Source organism: Leiobunum rupestre, chromosome 5, assembly GCF_980474605.1.
Source record: "Leiobunum rupestre chromosome 5, qqLeiRupe1.1.hap1, whole genome shotgun sequence".
NCBI lineage: Eukaryota > Metazoa > Arthropoda > Arachnida > Opiliones > Sclerosomatidae > Leiobunum > Leiobunum rupestre.
Window position 1 is genome coordinate 33,003,792 of NC_143388.1, and position 24,450 is coordinate 33,028,241.

General features: G+C 36.9%; 1 protein-coding gene across 3 annotated transcripts in view; it reads right to left on the bottom strand.

Annotated features, from left to right (window-relative positions):
* Positions 1-605: 605 nt before the first annotated feature.
* Ccn (cellular communication network factor protein Ccn) overlaps positions 606-24,450 on the bottom strand; it is a 91,965-nt gene continuing 68,120 nt past the window's right edge. Inside the window, exons 2-5 of one of the 3 annotated variants that reach the window (XM_090175176.1) lie at positions 21,562-21,778; positions 18,590-18,817; positions 17,264-17,490; positions 606-1,425 (exon numbers count right to left, since the gene is read on the bottom strand). In XM_090175176.1, the coding sequence (XP_090031302.1) occupies positions 1,186-1,425; positions 17,264-17,490; positions 18,590-18,817; positions 21,562-21,778 (912 nt within the window). In that variant the 3' untranslated portion in view covers positions 606-1,185. Of the gene's footprint in view, positions 1,426-17,263; positions 17,491-18,589; positions 18,818-21,561; positions 21,788-24,450 lie in introns of all 3 variants that reach the window. The other 2 variants (XM_090175177.1, XM_090175175.1) reach the window with 2 other exon arrangements.

Sequence of the window (24,450 nt, forward strand, 5' to 3'; positions counted from 1 at the left end):
GTTTTTAATGGGCTATAGGGCTATCTAACTGTTTAAAGCTTGACCGTTCCCCTTTAAGGTAAGGAGCATATAGGTGAATTGTTGAAAACGCTGCAAATTATAAGTAGGAATAGAAATATTCTTGTAAAGCTTGGTTTCCACTAGCGCGTCATAACGTATTTTTCTTTACGCGCGTACTAATGATTGTACGTCCCAAAGTTGAATGACGCGCTAGTGGAAACCAAGCTTAAAGGCCTAGGTTTTCTTCTGCCTGTCACCCTTTAAATCTACTTTACTTCCAAACAAATACCCTGGTGGTAGGCCAACAGCGGAACACCTTAGCCTACCACCAGGGTATTTGTTTGGAAGGAAAGTAAATTTAAAGGGTGACAGGCAGAAGAAAACCTAGGCCTTTAAGAAAATGTTAATGAAAAGTAAATGAAAGTACCATGTAAAAATTTGCCAACAATACATTTTTTTATTGTTTTCGGTCACCACATATTTTTTTCAGGAAAAATTTCTCGCTTTCTTGTATCACTTTTGAGGATATTGTTTTTCCAAAATTGTTAAACTAAATTGTCCATAAAACTATCAAATGATAAACGACAATATATTGGTCTGTGAATTTCATATCGTGTTGGTTTTAGGTTTTGAGTGAGGGCAGAGGATATTTTTGATATTGGATTTATATTTTGTACAAAATTTACGCGTATGTTATTTATATCCTTATTTTTTTTGTTATTGGTGAAGAAGGCATAATGACGTCATTCGTTACGTCAACGATAAAAACGCCCTCGATATGTTGGTTATCTTGATTTTTATTTCGCAATAAAGCTACTTACGCTACGAAAATATCCGTTAGATGGCGCGGTGTTTTTTTTTCAGAGACACGGACGCCATCTAACGACCGTTTGACGTAATAAGCGGCCTTTAATAGTCCTTTTTGTAAGAGAAAAATGATTTTTCCAAATAATTTATACTGGGCTTAAATTACTAAGCCTTAGTGCGTCATATTTAGGATTCGAAAGTATTCTAAACCGTTCTTTGTTTAAATTGATAAGGGTTGTAAAAATATTACGTCTATTTCAAATCGTATTCTCACTTATTTCACATATTATCGCGTTATCTTCTTTTTTTTTAAATATTTTCCTTTTATTTTTGGTAAGTTTTAAACTCGAAAGTTTAATTGTTAGAATATCATGTTGGTCAGCGTATATTTTCGCACACACATTTGACAATCCACATGACGTCTCTGGTGACAGTTTCCGTTCCCAAAGGACACTGGAAGTCCACTTTGAACGTGGTCGCCAGTCTAGGCGTGCACACTTTACCGCGACAGTTTGCGCAAAACTTCGCCTGGTAGCTCTTGACGCTGGTACAGTTGTTGCCGTCGCTGAGACGCACTGGAACGTTGCTTTTCATCGTGGCTCGACACACGTGGCGTCTCTGGTGGCGAAAAGAAACAAAACGGATAACGATTAGTATTTTTTTTATCGCGTCTGACAGACATTCGCGCAGCCGCCCACGTTGAACGCATCGTTGTATAACTTTCAGGCTCGAAAATATTAGAAAGTAAAAAAGTTAAATTAAATTTTGAAACAATTATATAAACAAATATTAAATTAAATTTATATTTAAATTGAGTATACATTTAATTGAAAATTCTGGCTCTGATCAAACGAAAATTTATCATATTAATCCTTTTTTAATTTCTTTAAAACTTTGGTTCTTTTTTCGAAATAAACACGATTATAATTATAATTCTTTACATTATAACGAAATTCGACAGACATTCGCGTAGCCGGGCCATTCAAATTAAGCATCGTTGTATAAGTTCCAGGCTCAAAAATATTAGAAAGTAAAATAGTTAAATTAAATTTTGAAAGGATTATATTAGGCTCTTGCAAAAAATATTTTTACCACCTGAATTATTAAATTAAATTTATATTTAAATTGAGTATACATCTAATTGAAAATTCTGGCTCTGATCAAACGAAAATTTTTCATATTAATCCTTCTTAATTTCTTTAAAACTTTGGGTTTTTTTTCGAAATAAACACGATTATAATTATAATTCTTTACATTATAACGAAATTCGACAGACATTCGCGCAGCCGCCCACATTGAAAGCATCGTTGTATAACTTTCAGGCTAAAAAATATTAGAAAGTAAAAAAGTTAAATTCAATTTTGATAGGATTATATAGTCCTTTGAATAAAAGATCATACATAGCCGATAATAGAGTTGGTGCTGCTGCGACTGGACATATAACTGGTTTGTTTATGGTTTCTCTTTATTCTGCCAAAGCTGAGAATTTTATATGCATAGATCTGGCAACATTTTTCAACAGGAGGGCAAGACAGTCAGAGAGGGGTTTATTTAACCGCCTATTAGGCTTTTGAAAAAAATATTTTTAATACCTGTATTATTAAATTAAATTTATATTTAAATTGAGTAAACATTTAATTTGAAATTCCTGCTCTGATCAAACGAAAATTTATCATATTAATAATTTTTAATTTCTTTAAAACTTTATTTTTTTCTGAATAAACACGACTATAATTATAATTCTTTACATTATAACGAAATTCGAAGGTTTTAATTTTTTTAGTTTTCTTTGATATCACACGATTTTAATTATAATTGTGTACTTTATAACGTTTTAAAAGGTTTAAATTTTCAGTTTTATCTAGTTTTAATTTTCCTTTCTATAATAAAATTATAGGAAACTTATTAAAATTAAAATTAAATTAATTATGGTACTATTCTTTTGTATTCGCGAAAATTTAAACTTTTTTGAAAATTAGTGTCTACGTTATGTCTTGCTTTTTCAAATATTAAATCAATATTTTTCAAATAAATAAAACGTTACCTAGGTAAAGTAATTTATTTTAGTTGCTAATCCAGCTCTAATTATATAGTCTATGGCGAAACTCTATTGTTCGCGATTTTTAACACAATGTGTATTGTATCTTTCATACTTCTCTCCGAAGAGGGATGTTTATAGACTTCTGATAATAGATTGAGCTGGTATTATCGAGTTTGGTAAAGTACTTATTAGATTTAAAATAACAACCTCATTGTTTTCCACGCTTTGGACGATGGGGATTTATCAGGAAAATCCTGCATTCGAGTAACGCTGCAAATTGCCAAGGTAATATTATCTTTAATAATTTATCACTCTACCAGTATTCTGGCCATATTCGAGATCACTAGTGATGTTTGCTCAATTAAACTTGAGATTTTATTAACTTAGTAGAAAGTTTGAAAGTGGATCAACGGCTTTGATGTTTTTTCTGTTGGTTTACTTTTGGGGTATAAAGTGTGTAGCCTCTATTCACCTACAGCCTTATTAAACAGTTTATAATGTTACAATTATAATAAGTTTAATACAACCGATAACGCATTTATTTCCTCTTAGGTTAAATTAAAACAAAATAATAATTTACACATGTTGAAAAATATAACTGCGGAGTCGAATCTGCATTTTTAAATGTCAAAATGTAGTTAGTAGAATTCAAAGGAATCAAATTAAATTTACATACAAGATAGTGACGAACCCGAAATTTACTTTTGGTAAATCTTTGTGGAAATAGTTAATTAATATTCTATTCTAATGAAACAAATATGAATCGGTAAGTATATACATAAGTCTATAATATTGTTCCATAATTTTGTCACTTTGGGGAATATTTTACTGAGAGCTAGTAACGGAGTGACATCATCACCAGACGAAAATCTCCCCCTAGCGAGGCACTGTCAAAGGCTACGTGTGACGCGTTAGCAAGCGGACGCAAAACGGTGACAAAGCCCGAAATTGAGTCTGTCTTGTGAATAGCTTTCACAAGGAGACGACCCGAGGTGTTCAAAGTCGGGGGTTTGGTAGGCCTTCATGTAACTTGAAAAACCCTAAAGGGAAATGTCTCCATAGGCTACCGTTTTGCCATGGCAACCAAAAATGTTTTTGACAACACAAAATGGAAATTTTCCCATTGAAAATAACATGGAAATCTGACTAAATCACCAACAAAAGTTGTGATAAATATTTCGGGCAAATAAAATACGTTTTCGGACATACGATCCGGTTTTCCGGCATTCGGACAAATGATCATTCGGACATTTGTACCACCATTCGGACGAATGAAATTCGAACAAACGTACCCAAATCAGGGAGATAACTTGCAAAACTCAACGCGGAAGGAGTAGTTCCGAGTTTTCTACTAGCTGTAGCTCTTGCTGCGAGGCTAACCATTTCGCCACCCTGCCCAGGTAGATATAGATACTTTCTTGATAAAACCCAGTGTTGTAAGTCGGAAAATTTCCCGCTCGGAAAATTTTACGTTTTTTTTCCGAAAAAAAAGTTTTCATTCCATGATTAGTCTAATATTGTTTGCAAATTTAAATAAAGCGGCTTTTTCGCCTCATTTTTTCGAATCTAAAAGTAAAACTAAACCTCTAGACTAGTTTAAACATGGATAGTAGATTTTAGAGAATCGGTAAAAAGCCTGGTTTTTAGCCCCCGTAAACCAATCACACCAAGGGAGTCGGCCAAGGTTATTTGAAAAAAAACAAGTATCGCTAAGAGTGGACTTTATGTTCGAAAAAAGAAAAAAGATAAACACGAAGTACATTTTGACGCCAAAAGGTATTTTTTCATGTTTTTATAGATTAAATATGATATACTAAATATCAGTTGATAGTTTTTATTGAATTAAAAAACCAAAATTACGTAACAATATCAACCGCGTTAGATTGCCATTTTGAAATTTTAAGATCACGTGGTACAAACGACCTTGCAAGACTCCCTCGGAGTCTCTCGAGCTGAGTGATACGCGGGGAGAAATAAAATGCACTGTGGAAGGGTATCAAAAACCTGTCCTCTTAATTTACTGTCCATGGTTTAAACTTTTTAACAATGTAACACTATTAGTGTTTTGTAGTATGTTTACTGATATTAGACATTTTATATCGATAAAAAGTTAAAAACATTAAAAACCCTTGAAAAGTAATTTATGTTTAAATTTTTTATTTTTCCGATTTGCGGAAAATTTTATTTGCCAGAAAATTAACAACACTAATAAAACCTATTTTCATGATGGTATATCCGTGACCTTGCCTCACCTAGGCCCCAAAAAAATCGTTGCTCTAGTTTCTTGGCCAACCCGAACACCAAATTAGTTCATCAGCCTAACTTGTAAATTTCAGTGTATATATCGATACAGATCAAGACCATTATTGGATTAATATTAGCTCGAAGAAAAGGCAGGAATCGACCTAATAACGAACTTCTAAGATATACATTTAGCTGTAGCAAAGCTGTTGAATAATTTATTTAATCGATCTATAATAATCGATCAGGACGGCCTGGTCCAACTTTTGTTGTCGCTCCTATGCCGCGATTTATCGAATTTTTATTTCGGTGATCCTTTCCCGCCCTCTTAGCCACCCCCCTGCGGAGTATTCTTAGTGCAGGGGCCATTTTTTTGGGGCCCAAATACCGTTTTCTCTTGTTTTTGGATCTTTTTTCAATCCCTGACAATACACCATCCATTTTTGCATTCTTCTTCTTCTTCCAGGCTCTCTATATCTTAATGTCATAATTCTTCGGGTACTCTTCTGATTTTATTCGTCTCAGCCGATATTGATGACTGTCTCGTAGATTGCTCGCGAGGCCGTCCACCCCGAAAAGAACAAAGCGAAATTATTGGGCCGTTTTTTTGGAATATTTTTGGCAGGATTTTAGGAACGTGATCTTGAGAAATTATTACTTTGACCAAAAGTAAATTAATACCTTAAAGTGTCACTTCCTTATGAGGGGTAGGAATTTGGGGTTAAATATATTCAATGCTTGAAGGGCCGTTCAATCCTTTGGTTATTAGGGCAAACTCGTATGATTAAAATTAAATCTTAAGTTTTGGATGTGTCAGGATTTAAAATGATTGGATTTTCAAACATGATTAAATTTTACTGATTAGTAAGAGACACTGTAATGCTACAAACCTCAAAATTAACACTAATAAACGTTTTAGAAATTCACTGTGATAATTTTCAGAAATGCACTCTGATATTTTTCTCATGTATGTTTTAGAAATTCACTGTGATAATTTTCAGAAATGCACTCTGATATTTTTCTCATATATGTTTTAGAAATTCACTGTGATAATTTTCAGAAATGCACTCTGATATTTTTCTCATATATGTTTTAGAAATTCACTGTGATAATTTTCTGAAATGCACTCTGATATTTTTCTCATATATGTTTTAGAAATTCCCCCTGATAACAGTTTTAGAAAATCACACTGATAATGATTTTAGAAAAGCAATGTGATACTTTTCTGAAATTTACTCTCATAAATGTTTTAGAAAATTCACTGTGATATTTTTCTGAAATAACTCTCATAAATGATTTAAAAAATTCCCCCCTTATAAAGATTTTTGAAACTCACCTTGATATTAGATTTATGAATTTGCCTTGATAATAGTTTTAGAAATTTACTTTGATAAAAGTTTTAATTGAATCAGAATAATAACAGTTTTAGAAATTCACACTGTTGATAGCTTTAGAAATACACTGATAGTTTTAGAAATTCACCTTGATAATAGTTTTAGAAATTCACCTTGATAATAGTTTTAGATTTACACTCGTATAGTTTTAGAAATTCGCCTTGCTAAATAGTTTTAGAAATACACTCGGATAGTTTTAGAAATTCGCCTTGATAATAGTTTTAGAAATTCGCCTTGATAATAGTTTTAGAAAATTACTTTAATAGTGGTTTTAGAAAATTACTTTAATAGTGGTTTTAGAAAATTACTTTAATAGTAGTTTTAGAAAATTACTTTAATAGTAGTTTTAGAAAATTACTTTAATAATAGTTTTATTTAAATCAGTATAATAACATTTTTAGAAATCGGTATAATAACAGTTTTAGAAATCAGTATAATAATTGTCTGATAAATTCATCCTGACAATAGTTTTCGAAATTCACTCTGATAAGAGTTTTCGAAATTCACCCCGATAAGAGTTTTAGAAATTCAATCTGATACGTTTTCGAAATTCACCCCGATAAGAGTTTTAGAAATTTACTCTCATAACGTTTTAGAAATTCACTCTAATAACGTTTTAGAAATTAACTGATAATAGTTTAGAAAAATCGCTTTAATAACAATTTAGAAATTTACTCTGAAAAACAGATAACTCTGGCATTGTAACCCGGCCACCTGATTTAAGGGCATTAAAAATCGCTACATGACTTGAGCCTCAGGTTATGACTTGGGCATCAGCCTAGCTGATTGTTATTAGTTTTAGAAATTTGCTTAGATAAATGTCTTACCAATTCAACTAATAATTCATAAACATAGAACCAAAGTTGCTCAACATTACGTTTGATAAAAACAAATACAATTTCATTGAAATCTATCTTACAAATACAATTTCATTCAACAGACCCGCGTCTCAAAATCTGTCTTTTAAATGAAAACTTCAAACATAGGCCTATTTAAAACTAAATAAAAGATACCGAAAGCAAAGATAATTTAAACTCGTACCCTAGATTCGAATACTGAGAGCTTTCCCATTGACGGTTTTGTTACGAAGCGTTTACCCTCTTCCGGCACGTGACCTCAGAAAAATCGGGCTCCATCGGTTGTGGCACGGCCAACTTCGATCACGCGCTGCCGAGCTATATAACGCGGCAGTGCGTGATCGAAGTTGGCTGTGGTTGCGGTAAGGCGCAAACCATGGAGCGAATTTTTTCTGAGTTCCGGCGGGAAGTGGCTAAACGCTATCGGCAACGCGCGAGAGAGTGATTTCGAATCTAGGGTACGAGTTTAAATTATCTTTGCCGAAAGTAAGGTTCAAATATTCTCCATTTTTGACCAAGAAAGAAATGTTTAGTATCTCCGTTTAATGGATTGTTGATACTAGTACACGGTAAATCTCCTAAATAAATAAACGTGAGCGATCAATATTCTATTGGTTTTTCCCCCGCATATAAAGAAAGGCGATACTGTATTTATATATCTTTTCGTCTTCGATTTCGTTGTATAAAATCCTATACATACAACCTATATAGTCAACAAACAGTATTTCTGAATCTAGTAAGAAGGTGGAGCGTAATCAAGGGTCTCTTTTTCGCCGCGGAAACTGAAAAGTGTGGCGCCTCTAAACCGAAATCGATTTGGCGTTTTCTACCGATCTCTATCCCGTATCTTCCCAGGGATAGGAACACAACGCCGAACTTCAGAGAATGGGGAAAGACAATGGCTCTTTTTTTTGCCGAGATCGAATTTAACATTTTTCGGTGAGCTTTGTTGTGGCAGAAACTTGGAGAATCTATCTCGAAATCATTAAAATCGTTTTTCTCCCTCGCGCTGAGAATATATTTTTCCGTTAAGTTTATCGGTTATCTTAAAGCATTCCTTTTTCGGCCGTTTTATCGAATTTTTCTAAAGACAATTCGGAGGCCTGCTGTTATAGGTTTTGGGAGAAGCATTTTGTGCTATTAGCAACGATATACAATACTCTGTTAATGTTGTTTGCTTGAAACATGTATCTTCGCAAGCTGCTGATTTTTCAAACGATTCCGAATAAGAAATAAGGTGGCGGTGGCAGGATCTTTTTTAAATAAATAATATATGCAATGCGATGTGTGCATAGTAATGTATACAATGTAATGCAATGTAACTCAATGTAATGCAATGCAATTTAATGTAATATAATGCAATGTAATGTAATGTATTGAAATGTAATGCAATGCAATGAAATGTAATGTAACACAATGTAAAACAATGTAATGCAATGCAATGTAATGCAATGTAATGGAATGCAATGCAATGTAATGCAATGTAATGGAATGCAATGCAATGGAATGCAATTTAATGCAATGTAATGCAATGTAATGGAATGCAATATAATGCAATGCAATGTAATGTGTGCAATATAACTCATTGTAATGCAATGTAACTCATTGTAATGTAACTCAATGTTATGCAATGTAACTCAATGTAATGCAATGTAACTCAATGTAATGTAATGTAATGCAATGCAATGCAATGCAATGCAATGCAATGTAATGTAATGTAATGTAATGGAATGCAATATAATGCAATGCAATGTAATGTGTGCAATATAACTCATTGTAATGCAATGTAACTCATTGTAATGTAACTCAATGTTATGCAATGTAACTCAATGTAATGCAATGTAACTCAATGTAATGTAATGTAATGCAATGCAATGCAATGCAATGCAATGCAATGCAATGTAATGTAATGTAATGTAATGGAATTCAATGTAATGTAATGCAATATAATGCAATTCAATGTAAAACAATGTAACGCAATTCAATGTAATGTTATGTAATGCAATTCAATGTAATGTTATGTAATGCAATGTAATGTAATCTTATGCAATGCAATCAAATGTAATATAATCTTATGCAATGCAATCAAATGTAATGTAACGTAATGTAATGTAATGTAATGTGATTGAAGTCGTAGCTGGATACTTATCCCGTATTATCAACGTTTGGTATACTGTATAATGGTTTGGCTTTGTTGGTGCAATGTTTTGTTTTATAGCCTGTCTCTTACGAATCCGTTGTGTCCACATCGTTTCTGTTGTGTTGTTATAGTGGTGTCTGCTATAAGCTATAAAGTAAAGTCAACGTACACAGGTGGAAATTGGGTTCAACAACCCGAAACACCAGAATATATTATCTTGATTGTAGAGGGTACGATATTTTATCCCTAATTACGTTGCAGCTTCTATACTTCTTTTTGTATGATACTAGATGTTTGGCTTTTTAATCGCTGCTTTATACTCTTCTTTTAAAGTCGGTTCCCTACTCGTGAATATCTAGTTTTTAAGTCGGTTTCATACTCGTGAATATCTGGTTTTTAAGTCGGTTCCATACTCGTGAATATCTGGTTTTTAAGTCGGTTTCATACTCGTGAATATCTGGTTTTAAAGTCGGCTCTATGCTCGTGAATATCTGGTTTTTAAATCGGTTCCATACTCGTGAATATCTGGTTTTAAAGTCGGCTCTATACTCGTGAATATCTGGTTTTTAAATCGGTTCCATACTCGTGAATATCTGGTTTTTAAGTCGGTTGCATACTCGTGAATATCTGGTTTTTAAGTCGGCTCCATACTCGTGAATATCTGGTTTTTAAGTCGGTTCCATACTCGTGAATATCTGGTTTTTAAGTCGGTTCCATACTCGTGAATATCTGGTTTTTAAGTCGGTTCCATACTCGTGAATATCTGGTTTTTAAGTCGGTTCCATACTCGTGAATATCTGGTTTTTAAGTCGGTTCCATACTCGTGAATATCTGGTTTTTAAGTCGGTTCCATACTCGTGAATATCTGGTTTTTAAGTCGGTTCCATACTCGTGAATATCTGGTTTTTAAGTCGGTTCCATACTCGTGAATATCTGGTTTTTAAGTCGGTTCCATACTCGTGAATATCTGGTTTTTATGTCGGTTTAATACTAATGAATTTATTGTTTTAAGGCTGGTTTTCAGTAGGGCAAAAACGTCACGACGGTGAACGTCGACGCGAAAATTTCCCGTTAGGCCTAGTGCAATATTTTTGCGTCGACTGTCACCGTCGTGGCGTTTTTGCCCTAGTGTAAACCAGCCTTTAAAGTCGGTTTTTCACTCGTGGATTTCATTTTTTTAAAGTCGGTTTCATACTAGTGAATTTTTTGTTTTAAAGTCGGTTTTTCACTTGTGGATTTCATTTTTTAAAGTCGGTTTTACGCTCATAAAATTCTTGTTTAAAGACGTTTTCATATATGCGAATTTCTTGTTTTTTAGGGTGGTTTCTTACTCGTGAATTTCACGTTTCTAGGGTGGTTTCATGCTCATGATTTTCATGTTTGTTAGGTGGTTTCATGCTCATGATTTTCATGTTTGTTAGGTGGTTTCATGCTCATGATTTTCATGTTTGTTAGGTGGTTTCATGCTCATAATTTTCATGTTTGTTAGGTGGTTTCATGCTCATGATTTTCATGTTTGTTAGGTGGTTTCATGCTCATGATTTTCATGTTTGTTAGGTGGTTTCATGCTCATGATTTTCATGTTTGTTAGGTGGTTTCATGCTCATGATTTTCATGTTTGTTAGGTGGTTTCATGCTCATGATTTTCATGTTTGTTAGGTGGTTTCATGCTCATTAACTTCTTTTAAAGTCTGTTTTAAACTAGTGAATTTCTTTATTTAAAGTCGGTTTTATGCTCGTTAATTTTTCTTTTTAAAGTCGTTATCATGCTCGTTATTGTCATGATTCCATGCATGGTTTTTCAATAGCGATTTTATCATTTAAATGGCGTTTTCTCGCTCGTCAATTTCTCTTTTGTAAACGATGTTTTATATTTTCAATTTCTCATGGTAAATACAGTTTCCTATCCTTTCTCGTCGTAAACGCAGTTGCAAACTCTTGACTTTCTCTAAAGTTCTAATTTTTCACCGTTGAAATATTCCATTCTGGAACCAAACACTGTTCATTACTCTTCTAGACACCGTTGTAAACTCAGCTCGTTCTAAGGACGGTTGTGAATATTTAAAAGATTTAAACCTAGATTCGACACAGTTCTCCAAAATAGTCAACTATTTCCATCAACCGCATAAGTAGTTTTAAATGTAACGGATCCACATTCTTAAAGGGTACAACCGGCGTTTGAATTCGACCTGGTTCACGCGCTATTTTCTAGAATAGGATTGGTCGTATTTAAGCCGAATTTTTTTAAACCCGGTTCACACGGGACTACTTTTCGTTTTACTTTCTCGGGCACCGTCATGAGCGGAAAACACAACAGTTTCTCCCGTGAGAACAAAGGCTTAAGAAACATTAAGTTTAAAAGGGAGAAGGCTATTCTTTCCATTAGGCCGCTTAGCGACGAGTATCGTTTCAAAACTCGCATTATATATATATATATAGCTATGTCCGTGTCTAACGCCATCTCGATGGAAAGCCCCGAAGTTGGATCGAAAATCGGGAATCAGGACGCGCAATCACTTCAAATCTTATTGCCGAGGGGGAAGGGGTAGAAGACAGAGGGGGAAGGGAAGGCGCTTAAGCCTTGTTGATTGTTCGCGGGTATTAGTTTCCGCTGCCGCCGCTATCGGCGATATTTTCTTTAAAATAAAAATAAAGACAACAGTATACCCTTTTGCGGAAGGCGATAAAGAGAGGTCTGAGTTTGGGGGTCAATTTTCTTTTTTCTTCCGCGCTCTCGTGTTTGTAATCCCTTAACCTTTTTCGGCCGTTCATTTCGAATTGGCAGAAACAGCAAACTGCCACGCGACCAACATTTCTCTTATTTTGTCCAGCATCGGTCCGCACGCCCTTTTCTTCTTTCGTCGCGAAGACAAGGCCTAAAAGAAACGCCAAGGCCTAAAAGGAACGCCAAGGCTTGGAAAGGACGCGAAGTCAGGGACACTGTGGGCTCGATGACGCGATTGCTCCGCGTGGCCCATTGCGGTGCTATTGACAATTGAAAGTGACGTCTGATCCTTTTATCTTTTTCCGTTTGTGGAAAAAAACTGGAAAAGAATGTATCTTTTTTTGTAACGTCGATTTCCGCGCTTTTTTCAAGCAGGGCTCGGGAATTGGAGAGTTAGGGACGCGAACGTGAAATCTGTTTTTCTTCTTGATTTATAAAACGTGAGATGTTTTACGGTGTAACTCTCTCAGCCTTCCCTCTTTTTCGGTTTGGGTCGATTACTGTCTGTCGACTGAGCTTTCTTCAGTTATCTTCAACTTAAGTTTCCAAAGAGATGGCTCCGTTCCCATTAGCATTTGTGGACACTATCTTGTCCACTTAGAATGCGGTCTAATAAAGACTTTGGATCGGCGCAAAAATCTCCGTTAAGGCTGGTTTTCACTTATTTGCGACCCGCCGAACTATAGCTACGCCCTCTTTGTTTCGCCATTGAAACCTAGATAGGTAGCGACTAAAGCAGACGCTATTAGTTTTTCCTCATCGTTATTCGTAAATTTTACTTAATAAATAATGATACTTGCATTTTAATAATATTTTTCATCGTTTTCTTATATTTTGATAAGTTTATTTAAGAAAAAACGTTCTTATGACTTTTTAATTTGTCTGTAGACGATAGATCGTAGGCGCTACCTCGGAGAAGCTAGCGCCGTTACGCCAACTAGACTCGTTTCGGTAGCGAATAGTCTCGAAAAAATATGTATTTGGCCTAACGAAGATTTCAAAAATTGACGGCTTTTAAAATTCATTTTGCGCGTGAAAATACCTCTACATGTTATGGTCATAAAAGCACGCAAAGAAGGCTGTGTGCCCAAGACATGTACCTGTAGTGTCGCGCGCTAAAACGTCATTTCAAAATCCGTCCATTGTACGTTTGAATGTTGAGTGACACGCCGTTATGCACGCTTGTGGAAACTATAAACATTAAGAGCTATTTTCATGCTCGCTCGTAGCGGACGAAAAACCTCAAAATCTGCTTGCAATACTTGACGCCATGAAAATATTACTTTTCAATAGTAGCGTAAAATAACTGTTTGAAACTGATCACTCGGAAAATTTTATATTAGCGAGCATGAAAATTGTCCTTTATGCCGTAATTAAGGATTTTTGAGTCGACGTTCACCGTCGCTTTGTACTTGTGAAAATTAGACTTTAGGCGTAAAGCTTAGGTTTCGTAATAAAGTAGTTTTCTTTAGGAGTGTAAATCCTTTTTAACGGCTGAAGTACAAATCCCCACCGTTGTGTGTGCTAGTGGAAACTAAGCATTATAAATTTGGCGTCGACATTCCTAGTAGAAATCAGCCTTTAGGCCTATACTTTTTTGCGTCGACACAAACAGGTGAAAACCAGAATATATAACTATATATATAGTTCAGTTACGACCCTAGCGGCGAAAATCTTAGTTCGCCATCCCATTACAAAATAAACCCGTAGTAGGAATGCGTCCTGTGCTTTATTTAAATCATTTGACTTTATCAGTAAACATTCGTTCAGATGTTCGGTTATAAATAAAGCCTATAGCACACGAGAACGAGTTTGAGTAAAGGTTGGTTTTCACTAGAGCAAAAACGCCACGATGGTAGGTGTCGACACAAAAAAACGCCGTTAGGCTTAATACAATATTTTTGCGCCGACGCAAAATAAAAACATCGTTAGGCCTAATACAATATTTTTGCGTCGATGCAAAAAATCACCGTTAGGCCTAATAAAATATTTTTGCGTCGATGCAAAAAATCACCGTTAGGCCTAATACAATATTTTTGCGTCGATCCAAAAAATCACCGTTAGGCCTAATACAATATTTTTGCGTCGATGCTCGCAGTAGTGGCATTTTGGCCCTAGTTCAACCAACTTTTACTCAATCCGATTCACGGTGTTTACTGTAAACCAGCCTTAACACTTGTTTAATATTGACCTTCTCTTTCGATAAACGAAAATTAACTCCTTCGTTAGGCTTAATTAAAGTACTAATTAAACCTATAAATTTAGACGTTTATTCTGGGCACGTTTTTACGACGTCTAAACTTTATCAATATCTGACCCTCTATTAACTCAACAGAGAAAAATGGCAGACGCTACGAATTTAGGCGTTTAGCGGCGTTTTTTAACAAATAGGTTCGTGTGTTTTTCGAACGTTAAGCCTTGGCTAAGACCATTATACGAGTTGATCGAAAACGAAAGAGAAAAATAATATATTGTCAGGGAATTTATATTTAAGGCTTTTTGTCAAATCTAGCGAGCGCTAAATCTGACAAATTTGAACAATTTGTCTAGTTCGTGACGTCATCTGCAGTTGAACGATACCATTGGCTATTTCATCACCTATGAAATATAGATGGGATAAAACCCCCCATTTAGCCTCCTTTTCCAACTCTTTCTTTGAAAAAATAAACGATAGAGGTTAAGAGCGATAAATTCATCCGCTTCCCAAAGGCATTTTCTAAGCCTAACCACGACTAGCTTTACACGTACATTAGGCTTTACAGAGCCTGATATTCTCGACGTATACGTAGACGTTTTAACGCGTTCCTACACCTCTATTATTATCCGCCATAACTCATTGTAAAGATTTATAATATTAAATTTGAAATTCTTCCTCTTTCTTTTGAGCGTGCCTTGGCGATATTTTTGTAATTTATCTCTATAAAAACCTTCTGGCGTAAGAATACTTCTTCCGTGACAAAAGGGGGATTTTTTTCCATTCCTTTATGCCCCCCCCCCCCCTCCCACATTTGTACGTTTTTGAAGAGACAGATGGAATTCATTGGAATTTTTTTGTTCCTGGTCTCCTTTGATTTGAGTTTTATTGTTCAGATTTTTATTAAATTTTACGCTTAGCTTAAGCTTCTCCACTAGTTTTTTTCGTCTTAGTTTTGTGGTATTGCGAATATTTCCATACGAATGTATTCTTATAAAAGTTACTGAAGGTTTTCATTTTTCACATTTTATCAAGTTTGATCTGGGATTAAAAGTTTCGGACTTCAGGAATTTATATTACGGAAATATTTGGAATTGGAAATATATCAAACGTTAAAATATTTGTCATTTGTGGCCAGGGATTTGGTTATGAGGTGAGTTCACTAGAAAATCAATAAGTGAATTAAGGGGTTTTCCCACGAGCTTTTGGTTTCCCCTTCCATAAAAAATTGTTGAGGTTAACGGAATTAGTTAGTGTAGGGAGCTGTTGGCTCGCGTGGCATGAAGGGCTTTCCACCACCCTCTTACGCATTGTAACCCGGCCACCTGAATTAATGACTTTAAAAGCCGCTTGATGACTTAGGCCTAAGGTGGTGCCTTGGGTATTAGCCTAGCTGATTATTATTATTATTATTATTTGAAAATGGCAGAGAGAGATGTCTCCTGAATTGGCACCGAAAGGCGCAAAATTGTTCAAATGCTCCTTAAAAGGTCCTTTAGACGCATTTGACGTTTCGAATTTAGTTAGTCGAAGGATTCATCTGGATTTCGTTGGGAATTTAATCAGAATATAATTATCAGTAGAACAGAACCAACGACGTTATATGTAGGACGAAATTAATATTTATTCCTAATTCCTTTTATTAATGACATACATCATTTTGAACCGGGCGACACTGGAAGAGAGAATATGGTTCCGATATAAATTTTAAGTGGTGGGAAATAAATAAATTACCAACATTTGTCTCAGGTTAAAAAGTTTTATAATTCTTTAAAGCACCGCGAAGATGTAGCGTACCTTTTAACAAATTTGGAAACGTCTTACACACCGAAACGCCTTTGTTTCAAAACGCCTTAGTTTCAAAACTCTTATAACACCGAAATGACTGTTACTAGAATGATGACATCGAGTATCTTGGAAAAACGAATGTCTAACACTAGGAGCGATAGGTTGGGTTGGGTTAGGTTTGTTATGATAGGCTAGGTTGGGTTAGGTTAGTCTGGGTTTCGTAAGGCTAGGTTGAGTTAGGCTAGGAGGGATTTGGTAAGGCTAGGTTGGGTTAGGTTAGGCTGGGTTTGGTAAGGCTGGGTTGAGTTATGTCATTCTTTGATGGGTAAGGCTATATTTGGTAAGGTTAAGTTGGGTTAGGTTAGCCTGGGTGTGGTAGGGCTAGATTTGGTTAGGTTAGGCTGGTTTTCGTAAGTATAGGTTTGATCCGGTTAGGTTAGTATAATAGCAAGATCCTATCGTTCCTCTTCCGCTGGGAAAAAAAACATTTTGGTTTTATCGCATCCAATAGTTTGACTGTACTAACTTAGTTTATAGTGCGAAAAAAAACTGATAATTTTTTTTACTGGAATGTAAAAATTGTTCAACATCTCGAATTATTAATTAATATCCTTGTGGATTTTGTTAAAATTTAAAATCTATATTAAAGGTTTGACCCCAAAAATAAAGATTATACCCAAAGAAAATGGACTACCAGGTTTTCTTTTTTTTTAAAGGAAAATGTCAAAAAGTTGGAATAAGGTTAATTAAATTAAAATGTTACTAAATACCTCGCGTTATTTCGTTCTCAATTAATTAATGTTGATTGTATATTAAGAGCCAAGACTCAAATTGATTTCAAAGTGAATAATACGCCATTTCAGTCTGTTCAGACGCAGTAGCTGAAACCATTTACCACAATAAAACGTAAATTCTGAACATGAAATTTCCTATCCCGTTTCTACAAAATTTTTAATAAAATCCGCCCTCAAAAAATGAAGGGGCGTATTGCCGTTCGTTGGAATAAACTTTTGAGCCCCTCGCTAAACAACAATCATTCGACGTGCAACAGGGAGATGGAGAGAGGGAGATCTTACTCTTACTGTTCTGGCGCGTACTTTGTCGCTGGTTGTCCCGCTTTGGTCCTGGAGAGGGTCTTGTTGGGAGATGACAGGGTCGCAGGGTCGGACCTGACAGATGCGCGTCTCATTCCGGATGTGGCACTCCAGGTTGTCGTTGGTGATCCGGTACGAGAGACCCGGATCGCAAGTACTAGAGCAGGGGCTCCACGGCGTCGAGTAGCGGGCGCAACTAGGCTCTCTGTCTGCGATAGCCCCCAAAATGCCATACGCACACCGCCACCAACCAATTGGGATCGGACCAAAGAAAGATCGAAAGACACCATCCACGTAATGCCAAAGACAAAGAAACAATCGCGCATTTTACGTTTTAGTCAGATGACCTTCAAATAACCTTGGCAATATAAATAGGCCTATGATATGGTCGCATTCGAATAGGTTAAATGTCACGTAATTCCAAAGCTAAGTAAAGGAAAAATCACGCGTATTTTACGTGTAAGTCAGATGACCTTCAAATAACCTTGGCAATATAAATAGGCCTATGATATGGTCGCATTCGAATAGGTTATATGTCACGTAATTCCAAAGCTAAGTAAAGGAAAAATCACGCGTATTTTACGTGTAAGTCAGATGACCTTCAAATAACCTTGGCAATATAAATAGGCCTATGATATGGTCGCATTCGAATAGGTTATATGTCACGTAATTCCAAAGCTAAGTAAAGGAAAAATCACGCGTATTTTACGTGTAAGTCAGATGACCTTCAAATAACCTTGGCAATATAAATAGGCCTATGATATGGTCGCATTCGAATAGGTTAAATGTCACGTAATTCCAAAGCTAAGTAAAGGAAAAATCACGCGTATTTTACGTGTAAGTCAGATGACCTTCAAATAACCTTGGCAATATAAATAGGCCTATGATATGGTCGCATTCGAATAGGTTAAATGTCACGTAATTCCAAAGCTAAGTAAAGGAAAAATCACGCGTATTTTACGTGTAAGTCAGATGACCTTCAAATAACCTTGGCAATATAAATAGGCCTATGATATGGTAGCGTTCGAATAGGTTGAATGTCACGTAATGCCAAAGACAAAGAAACAATCACGTTCATTTTACGTTTTAGTCCGACGACCTTCAAATAACCTTGGTAATATAAATAGGCCTATGATATGGTAGCGTTTGAATAGGTTGAATGTCACGTAATGCCCAAGACAAAGAAACAATCGCGCGCATTTTACGTTTTAGTCAGACGACCTTCAAATAACCTTGGCAATATAAATAGGCCTATGCTGTCGTCGCGTGCTTAGAGGTTGAATGTGTATGAAGGAATGTATCTCTTACGTTCCCAAAGGGATGATTCGCAGAGCCAGTCTCGGCAGCAGGCGCCGTGGATCCGTACCAGCTGTGGATTTTTGCATTTGCCCGATGGACGGATACTTTCGTGTGGGCAAAGCGACACGCAGCCGTAAGTTCCATTCTGACACGTACACTGAGTCCGGCAGTCCAGTTTGAACGTCTCCCCGTCCGAGTACTGACGACCATCCACCTCACAACTTCGACCTTGGTGAACTACGACAAAAACGAAAAAAAATAGTCTAGGCTGAGAATTTTTTTTTTTTTTGAGATACACACACATCGGTGTCGACCCGAGGCCTTAAACACCAGCACACACACAATAACTGATTAATCAGGGCGAGATATGTGTAACGGCCACGCCAACGGGGGGATACGTGGGGACAGGGGTGGGGACACCCTTGGCGGAAGTATTCCGACCACCCGTTAGGGGATTGGTGGTCGTCCTCACACGGCCATCCACAAACTCTGCCTCCCGGACGCCTGGGATTACAGGAGTGAGCCACTACTCCCAGCTAGGCTGAGAAATTACGGACTAAAGATTAACTATAATAAGTTAACCTCCTCAATTTCTTTCCTACTGAGAGACTTTCCGTTTAAGCTTGCCAAAAGAAATCAATATGTTAATTTCTCTAAAATTTCAACCGTGTTTTTAACCAATCGTTAACTTTCGGATACGTATTAGTGATAACAGAGTTGTCAAGATAGTTTATCCACTTAAAATTCCAATTTAAAAAAAATTATATTATTAAATATTATAATTATTTAATTTGGAAATTTTTATTGATCTTTCAAAGTTTTTAGTTTGTGTTATTGTCAAACTTGAAGGTAGTATATCCCTACGTAGTGATGGCGTGTCAGTCTAGAACGTGGTAGGAAATTCCTGCGTATAACAGAACGATACTTCTATACACCTCGCAACAGGATTGAAAATTGGAATTTCACACCACGAGTGAGCAATGTAATACGGTCTAGACTGTCACACCACGAGTGAGCAATGTAATACGGTCTAGACGGTCACACCACGAGTGAGCAATGTAATACGGTCTAGACTGTCACACAACGAGTGAGCAATGTAATACGGTCTAGACTGTCACACCACGAGTGAGCAATGTAATACGGTCTAGACGGTCACACCACGAATGAGCAATGTAATACGGTCTAGACTTTCACACCACGAGTGAGCAATGTAATACGGTCTAGACTGTCACACCACGAGTGAGCAATGTAATACGGTCTAGACTTTCACACCACGAGTGAGCAATGTAATACGGTCTAGACTTTCACACCACGAGTGAGCAATGTAATACGGTCTAGACTGTCACACCACGAGTGAGCAATGTAATACGGTCTAGACTTTCACACCACGAGTGAGCAATGTAATACGGTCTAGACTGTCACACCACGAATGAGCAATGTAATACGGTCTAGACTTTCACACCACGAGTGAGCAATGTAATACGGTCTAGACTGTCACACCACGAGTGAGCAATGTAATACGGTCTAGACTGTCACACCACGAGTGAGCAATGTAATACGGTCTAGACTTTCACACCACGAGTGAGCAATGTAATACGGTCTAGACTTTCACACCACGAGTGAGCAATGTAATACGGTCTAGACTGTCACACCACGAATGAGCAATGTAATACGGTCTAGACTTTCACACCACGAGTGAGCAATGTAATACGGTCTAGACTGTCACACCACGAGTGAGCAATGTAATACGGTCTAGACTTTCACACCACGAGTGAGCAATGTAATACGGTCTAGACTGTCACACCACGAGTGAGCAATGTAATACGGTCTAGACTTTCACACCACGAGTGAGCAATGTAATACGGTCTAGACTTTCACACCACGAGTGAGCAATGTAATACGGTCTAGACTGTCACACCACGAGTGAGCAATGTAATACGGTCTAGACTTTCACACCACGAGTGAGCAATGTAATACGGTCTAGACTGTCACACCACGAATGAGCAATGTAATACGGTCTAGACTTTCACACCACGAGTGAGCAATGTAATACGGTCTAGACTGTCACACCACGAGTGAGCAATGTAATACGGTCTAGACTTTCACACCACGAGTGAGCAATGTAATACGGTCTAGACTGTCACACCACGAGTGAGCAATGTAATACGGTCTAGACTTTCACACCACGAGTGAGCAATGTAATACGGTCTAGACTTTCACACCACGAGTGAGCAATGTAATACGGTCTAGACTGTCACACCACGAGTGAGCAATGTAATACGGTCTAGACTTTCACACCACGAGTGAGCAATGTAATACGGTCTAGACTTTCACACCACGAGTGAGCAATGTAATACGGTCTAGACTTTCACACCACGAGTGAGCAATGTAATACGGTCTAGACTTTCACACCACGAGTGAGCAATGTAATACGGTCTAGACTGTCACACCACGAGTGAGCAATGTAATACGGTCTAGACTTTCACACCACGAGTGAGCAATGTAATACGGTCTAGACTGTCACACCACGAATGAGCAATGTAATACGGTCTAGACTTTCACACCACGAGTGAGCAATGTAATACGGTCTAGACTGTCACACCACGAGTGAGCAATGTAATACGGTCTAGACTGGCACACCACGAGTGAGCAATGATGGAATCTTGACCTTATAGGCCCTTAATGTTTAAACTAACTCTAATCTAACTTTACTTCAGGGCGATCACTTTTAAAAATATGGTCCCATAGATTCTAAAGAACTATATTTTTGGCTAAGGGGTAAAACCAGCGTTTAGGCCTAATAGATTTTGGCGTCGAGACTAGTTTCATAGTGGTGTTAGGTAACAAAGATTACTACTATACGCTTCAGTTTCAGCAAATTTCGTCTTTAAGAAAATGTAATTAAATCCTTAAAGTGGTCCGGCAACGAAATACGTTATTGGGAATCGTCTTTGTCTCATTTGAGTAGCTAGCGTCCTTACTTTTGCAAGAGCCGGAAGTGGCGGTGGGCGAAGGGTAGACGCACTCCAGCAACCTTTTCTCGTCGCAGAGCTGCACCATGTTGCAGGACTGTCTCTCTTGGCGGGCGCAGATGGTGCAGCATCCGCAACCATCCCTAATTAGCGGGACGCCATCCGGACAGCTGAGAGGGGTGACTTCCTCGTCGCACTCGCACGGGTAGCTGCATCGACCCCTGACCTGCCAAATATACAGAAACCAATCGCAGTGCTGTGTGTTAGATTAGAAATTCACCCGGCTGTATGCTTAAACGGGAAATCTCGGAAACGTAATACGACCCTTTCGCTATCGATCCTAGAATTTCTAATTGCGAACTCGTTAATATGTACGTCAATTATCCGTTCCGAATTGGTTCGCTTTATTCAAATACATCATGCATCAACGTCTGACTACTTAGTCAATCTCGGGATGTTGGAAGTGCTCTTAGACAGCAACGTGGTTATTGACAAAATTGAAACGGCCAGAATATAACTGTAAGAAGTTTACAATGTTTTTCTTAAATCGGATTTTGTGATTTATCGATTTATCGTCGGATTTTGTGATTTATCGATTTATCGTCGGATTTTGTGATTTATCGATTTATCGTCGGATTTTGTGATTTATCGATTTATCGTCGGATTTTAAATATTTAAGGTCAGTGTATTGTTTTGTTCTAGATATACAAATGTTTTTCTTTATAAAATTGTTAATTAACTGCAAAAAGAGGGCTATAAGTCGCTTGAAGACTTGGCCCTCTAACAACAAATAGTATTTTCTAAAAATAAAAGTTTTTTTAATTTTTTTGAATTTTTGTGAATTATCGATTTATCGTCGGATTTTGTGATTTATCGATTTATCGTCGGATTTTGTGATTTTTTGCAGAATTTCGAAATTTCGCATCGGATTCTGGATTTCTGGATATATTGCCGGATTTCTAGATTTTGAAAAAATCCCCGGATTTCGAAGAAATCCAGACTGAATTTCTGATTTCTTGAAAAGTGTGTGGTATTTCTTTGAATATTTTCGGTTAGGCCGGGACAACTTATACTTAAGATGCTCTAAAAGTATTTTAATTACAGATTTTAGCAAATTCACGGCCATATTACCGCGGTATTTGAATTTAGTACCAATTGATTATTAAGACAAATGCGCCATCTGTCTTTCTAACATTTTATCACCCACCTCCACGGCATATCAATCGATGAAACATATCAACTTGCCTCATCAATGATATTCGCGACGTTTTTAATATAGAATGCATTCATGAAAACAGAGAATGTGAGTAGGTGGATAATACCTTCCAGGAACCATGTACAACACAGGCTATAGTTGTAGTTACACATTCTCTGTTAATCTATGACATCTTGTTTTATAATCGGCTTGGTTCCTGTAAAGATGCTGACTTGCGCAGTCCATAACAATTTTTATATTCTGCGTAGGGTCATGGACCAAGAATCTAAGGGTACTCACTGTTCCTGATATTTTTACATTGTAGACGTGGAGCAACAAACACCAGGAGAACGCAGCTAGCCTTTAAACACGCTGACGCAGTGTTGTGTACAAATTCCATTGGACGAGCCTTTACGCTGAACGTTTTACGGGCGGGGGAAGACAATTTCCGAATTTTCCCCTTCCGACGGCAGCAGGCGCTAAAACGTCTAACCAATGAAAATTGTACGCAAGAAAATGCACGACTTTTAACGGGTTTCGATCTCCTTGTGAGGGGTGCTGTGTTTGTTGCTCCTATAGGTTCAACTATCACTACGAGAGTCTTAGTCGGGGCTAAGGCGGCAGTAGGTGCTTCAAGGTGTACTCGACATGATAAAATCGTGAACTTTGTTGTTAAGTCAATTAAAGATCCTAAATGGATGAAAATTCCGGAACCGAGGATTAAACTGAGGGAGGGCTGTTCCCAAACTATATTAATTAAGCCTGATTTGCTATTAATTAGTTCTGAGCGAATTAAAGTATGTGATATAGGTATACGTGCTGGGAGACTCCCGCGTGGCATGAAGGGCTTGCCACCACCCTCCTACGCGTTGTAACCCGGCCACCTGTTTAAAGGCATAATAAGTCGTTAGATGACTTGGGCCTAAGGTGGTGCCAAAGATAATTTAAACTTCGTACCCTAGATTCGAAATCACTCTCTCGCGCGTTGCCGATAGCGTTTACCCACTTCCCGCCGGAACTCAGAAAAAATTCGCTCCAATGGTGGCGCACTACTGCCATCTAGGGATAGAAACTAATTTTTTTTTTGGAAGTTGCGGTGCGTAATTTGACGCGTTTTGCGTTCAACTCGAAGTTTTAAAACATGATGGACCACAATTATAGCACTAAAAAAGTTTCAAATCGAAATAAAAAACCTAGACTTACTAAAGGTGAGTAATATAATCTTACAAGCGATTCAAGCATAATTTGACTAAACTTAATAGTTCATTCAATTTCATTTACCATTTTAATAGGGTTCGTGTTTAACATCGACATTCTTAAGGAATATTTGCCTGAAATTTTAGAAAATTCTTCAAGATTGGCATCATTACCGAAAGAAGATATTCAAGCACCAGAATTACCATTTGTTAAAGTAAGTTTTTATTGGAAATATATGATTTACAATTAAGCGTGTTTCTATAAATACTCTTGTTTTAAATAAAACAAACCTAGGCCTAAATATGGCGCCTTACCGCAACCGATGGAGCCGATTTTTCTGAGGTCACGTGCCGGAAAAGGGTAAACGCTTCCTAACAAAACCGTGAATGGGAAAGCTCTCAGTATTCGAATCTAGGGTACGAAGTTTAAATTATCTTTGGTGGTGCAAAGGGTATTACCCTAGCTGATTATTATTATAATTATTATTATTATTTATTAATGAAGTA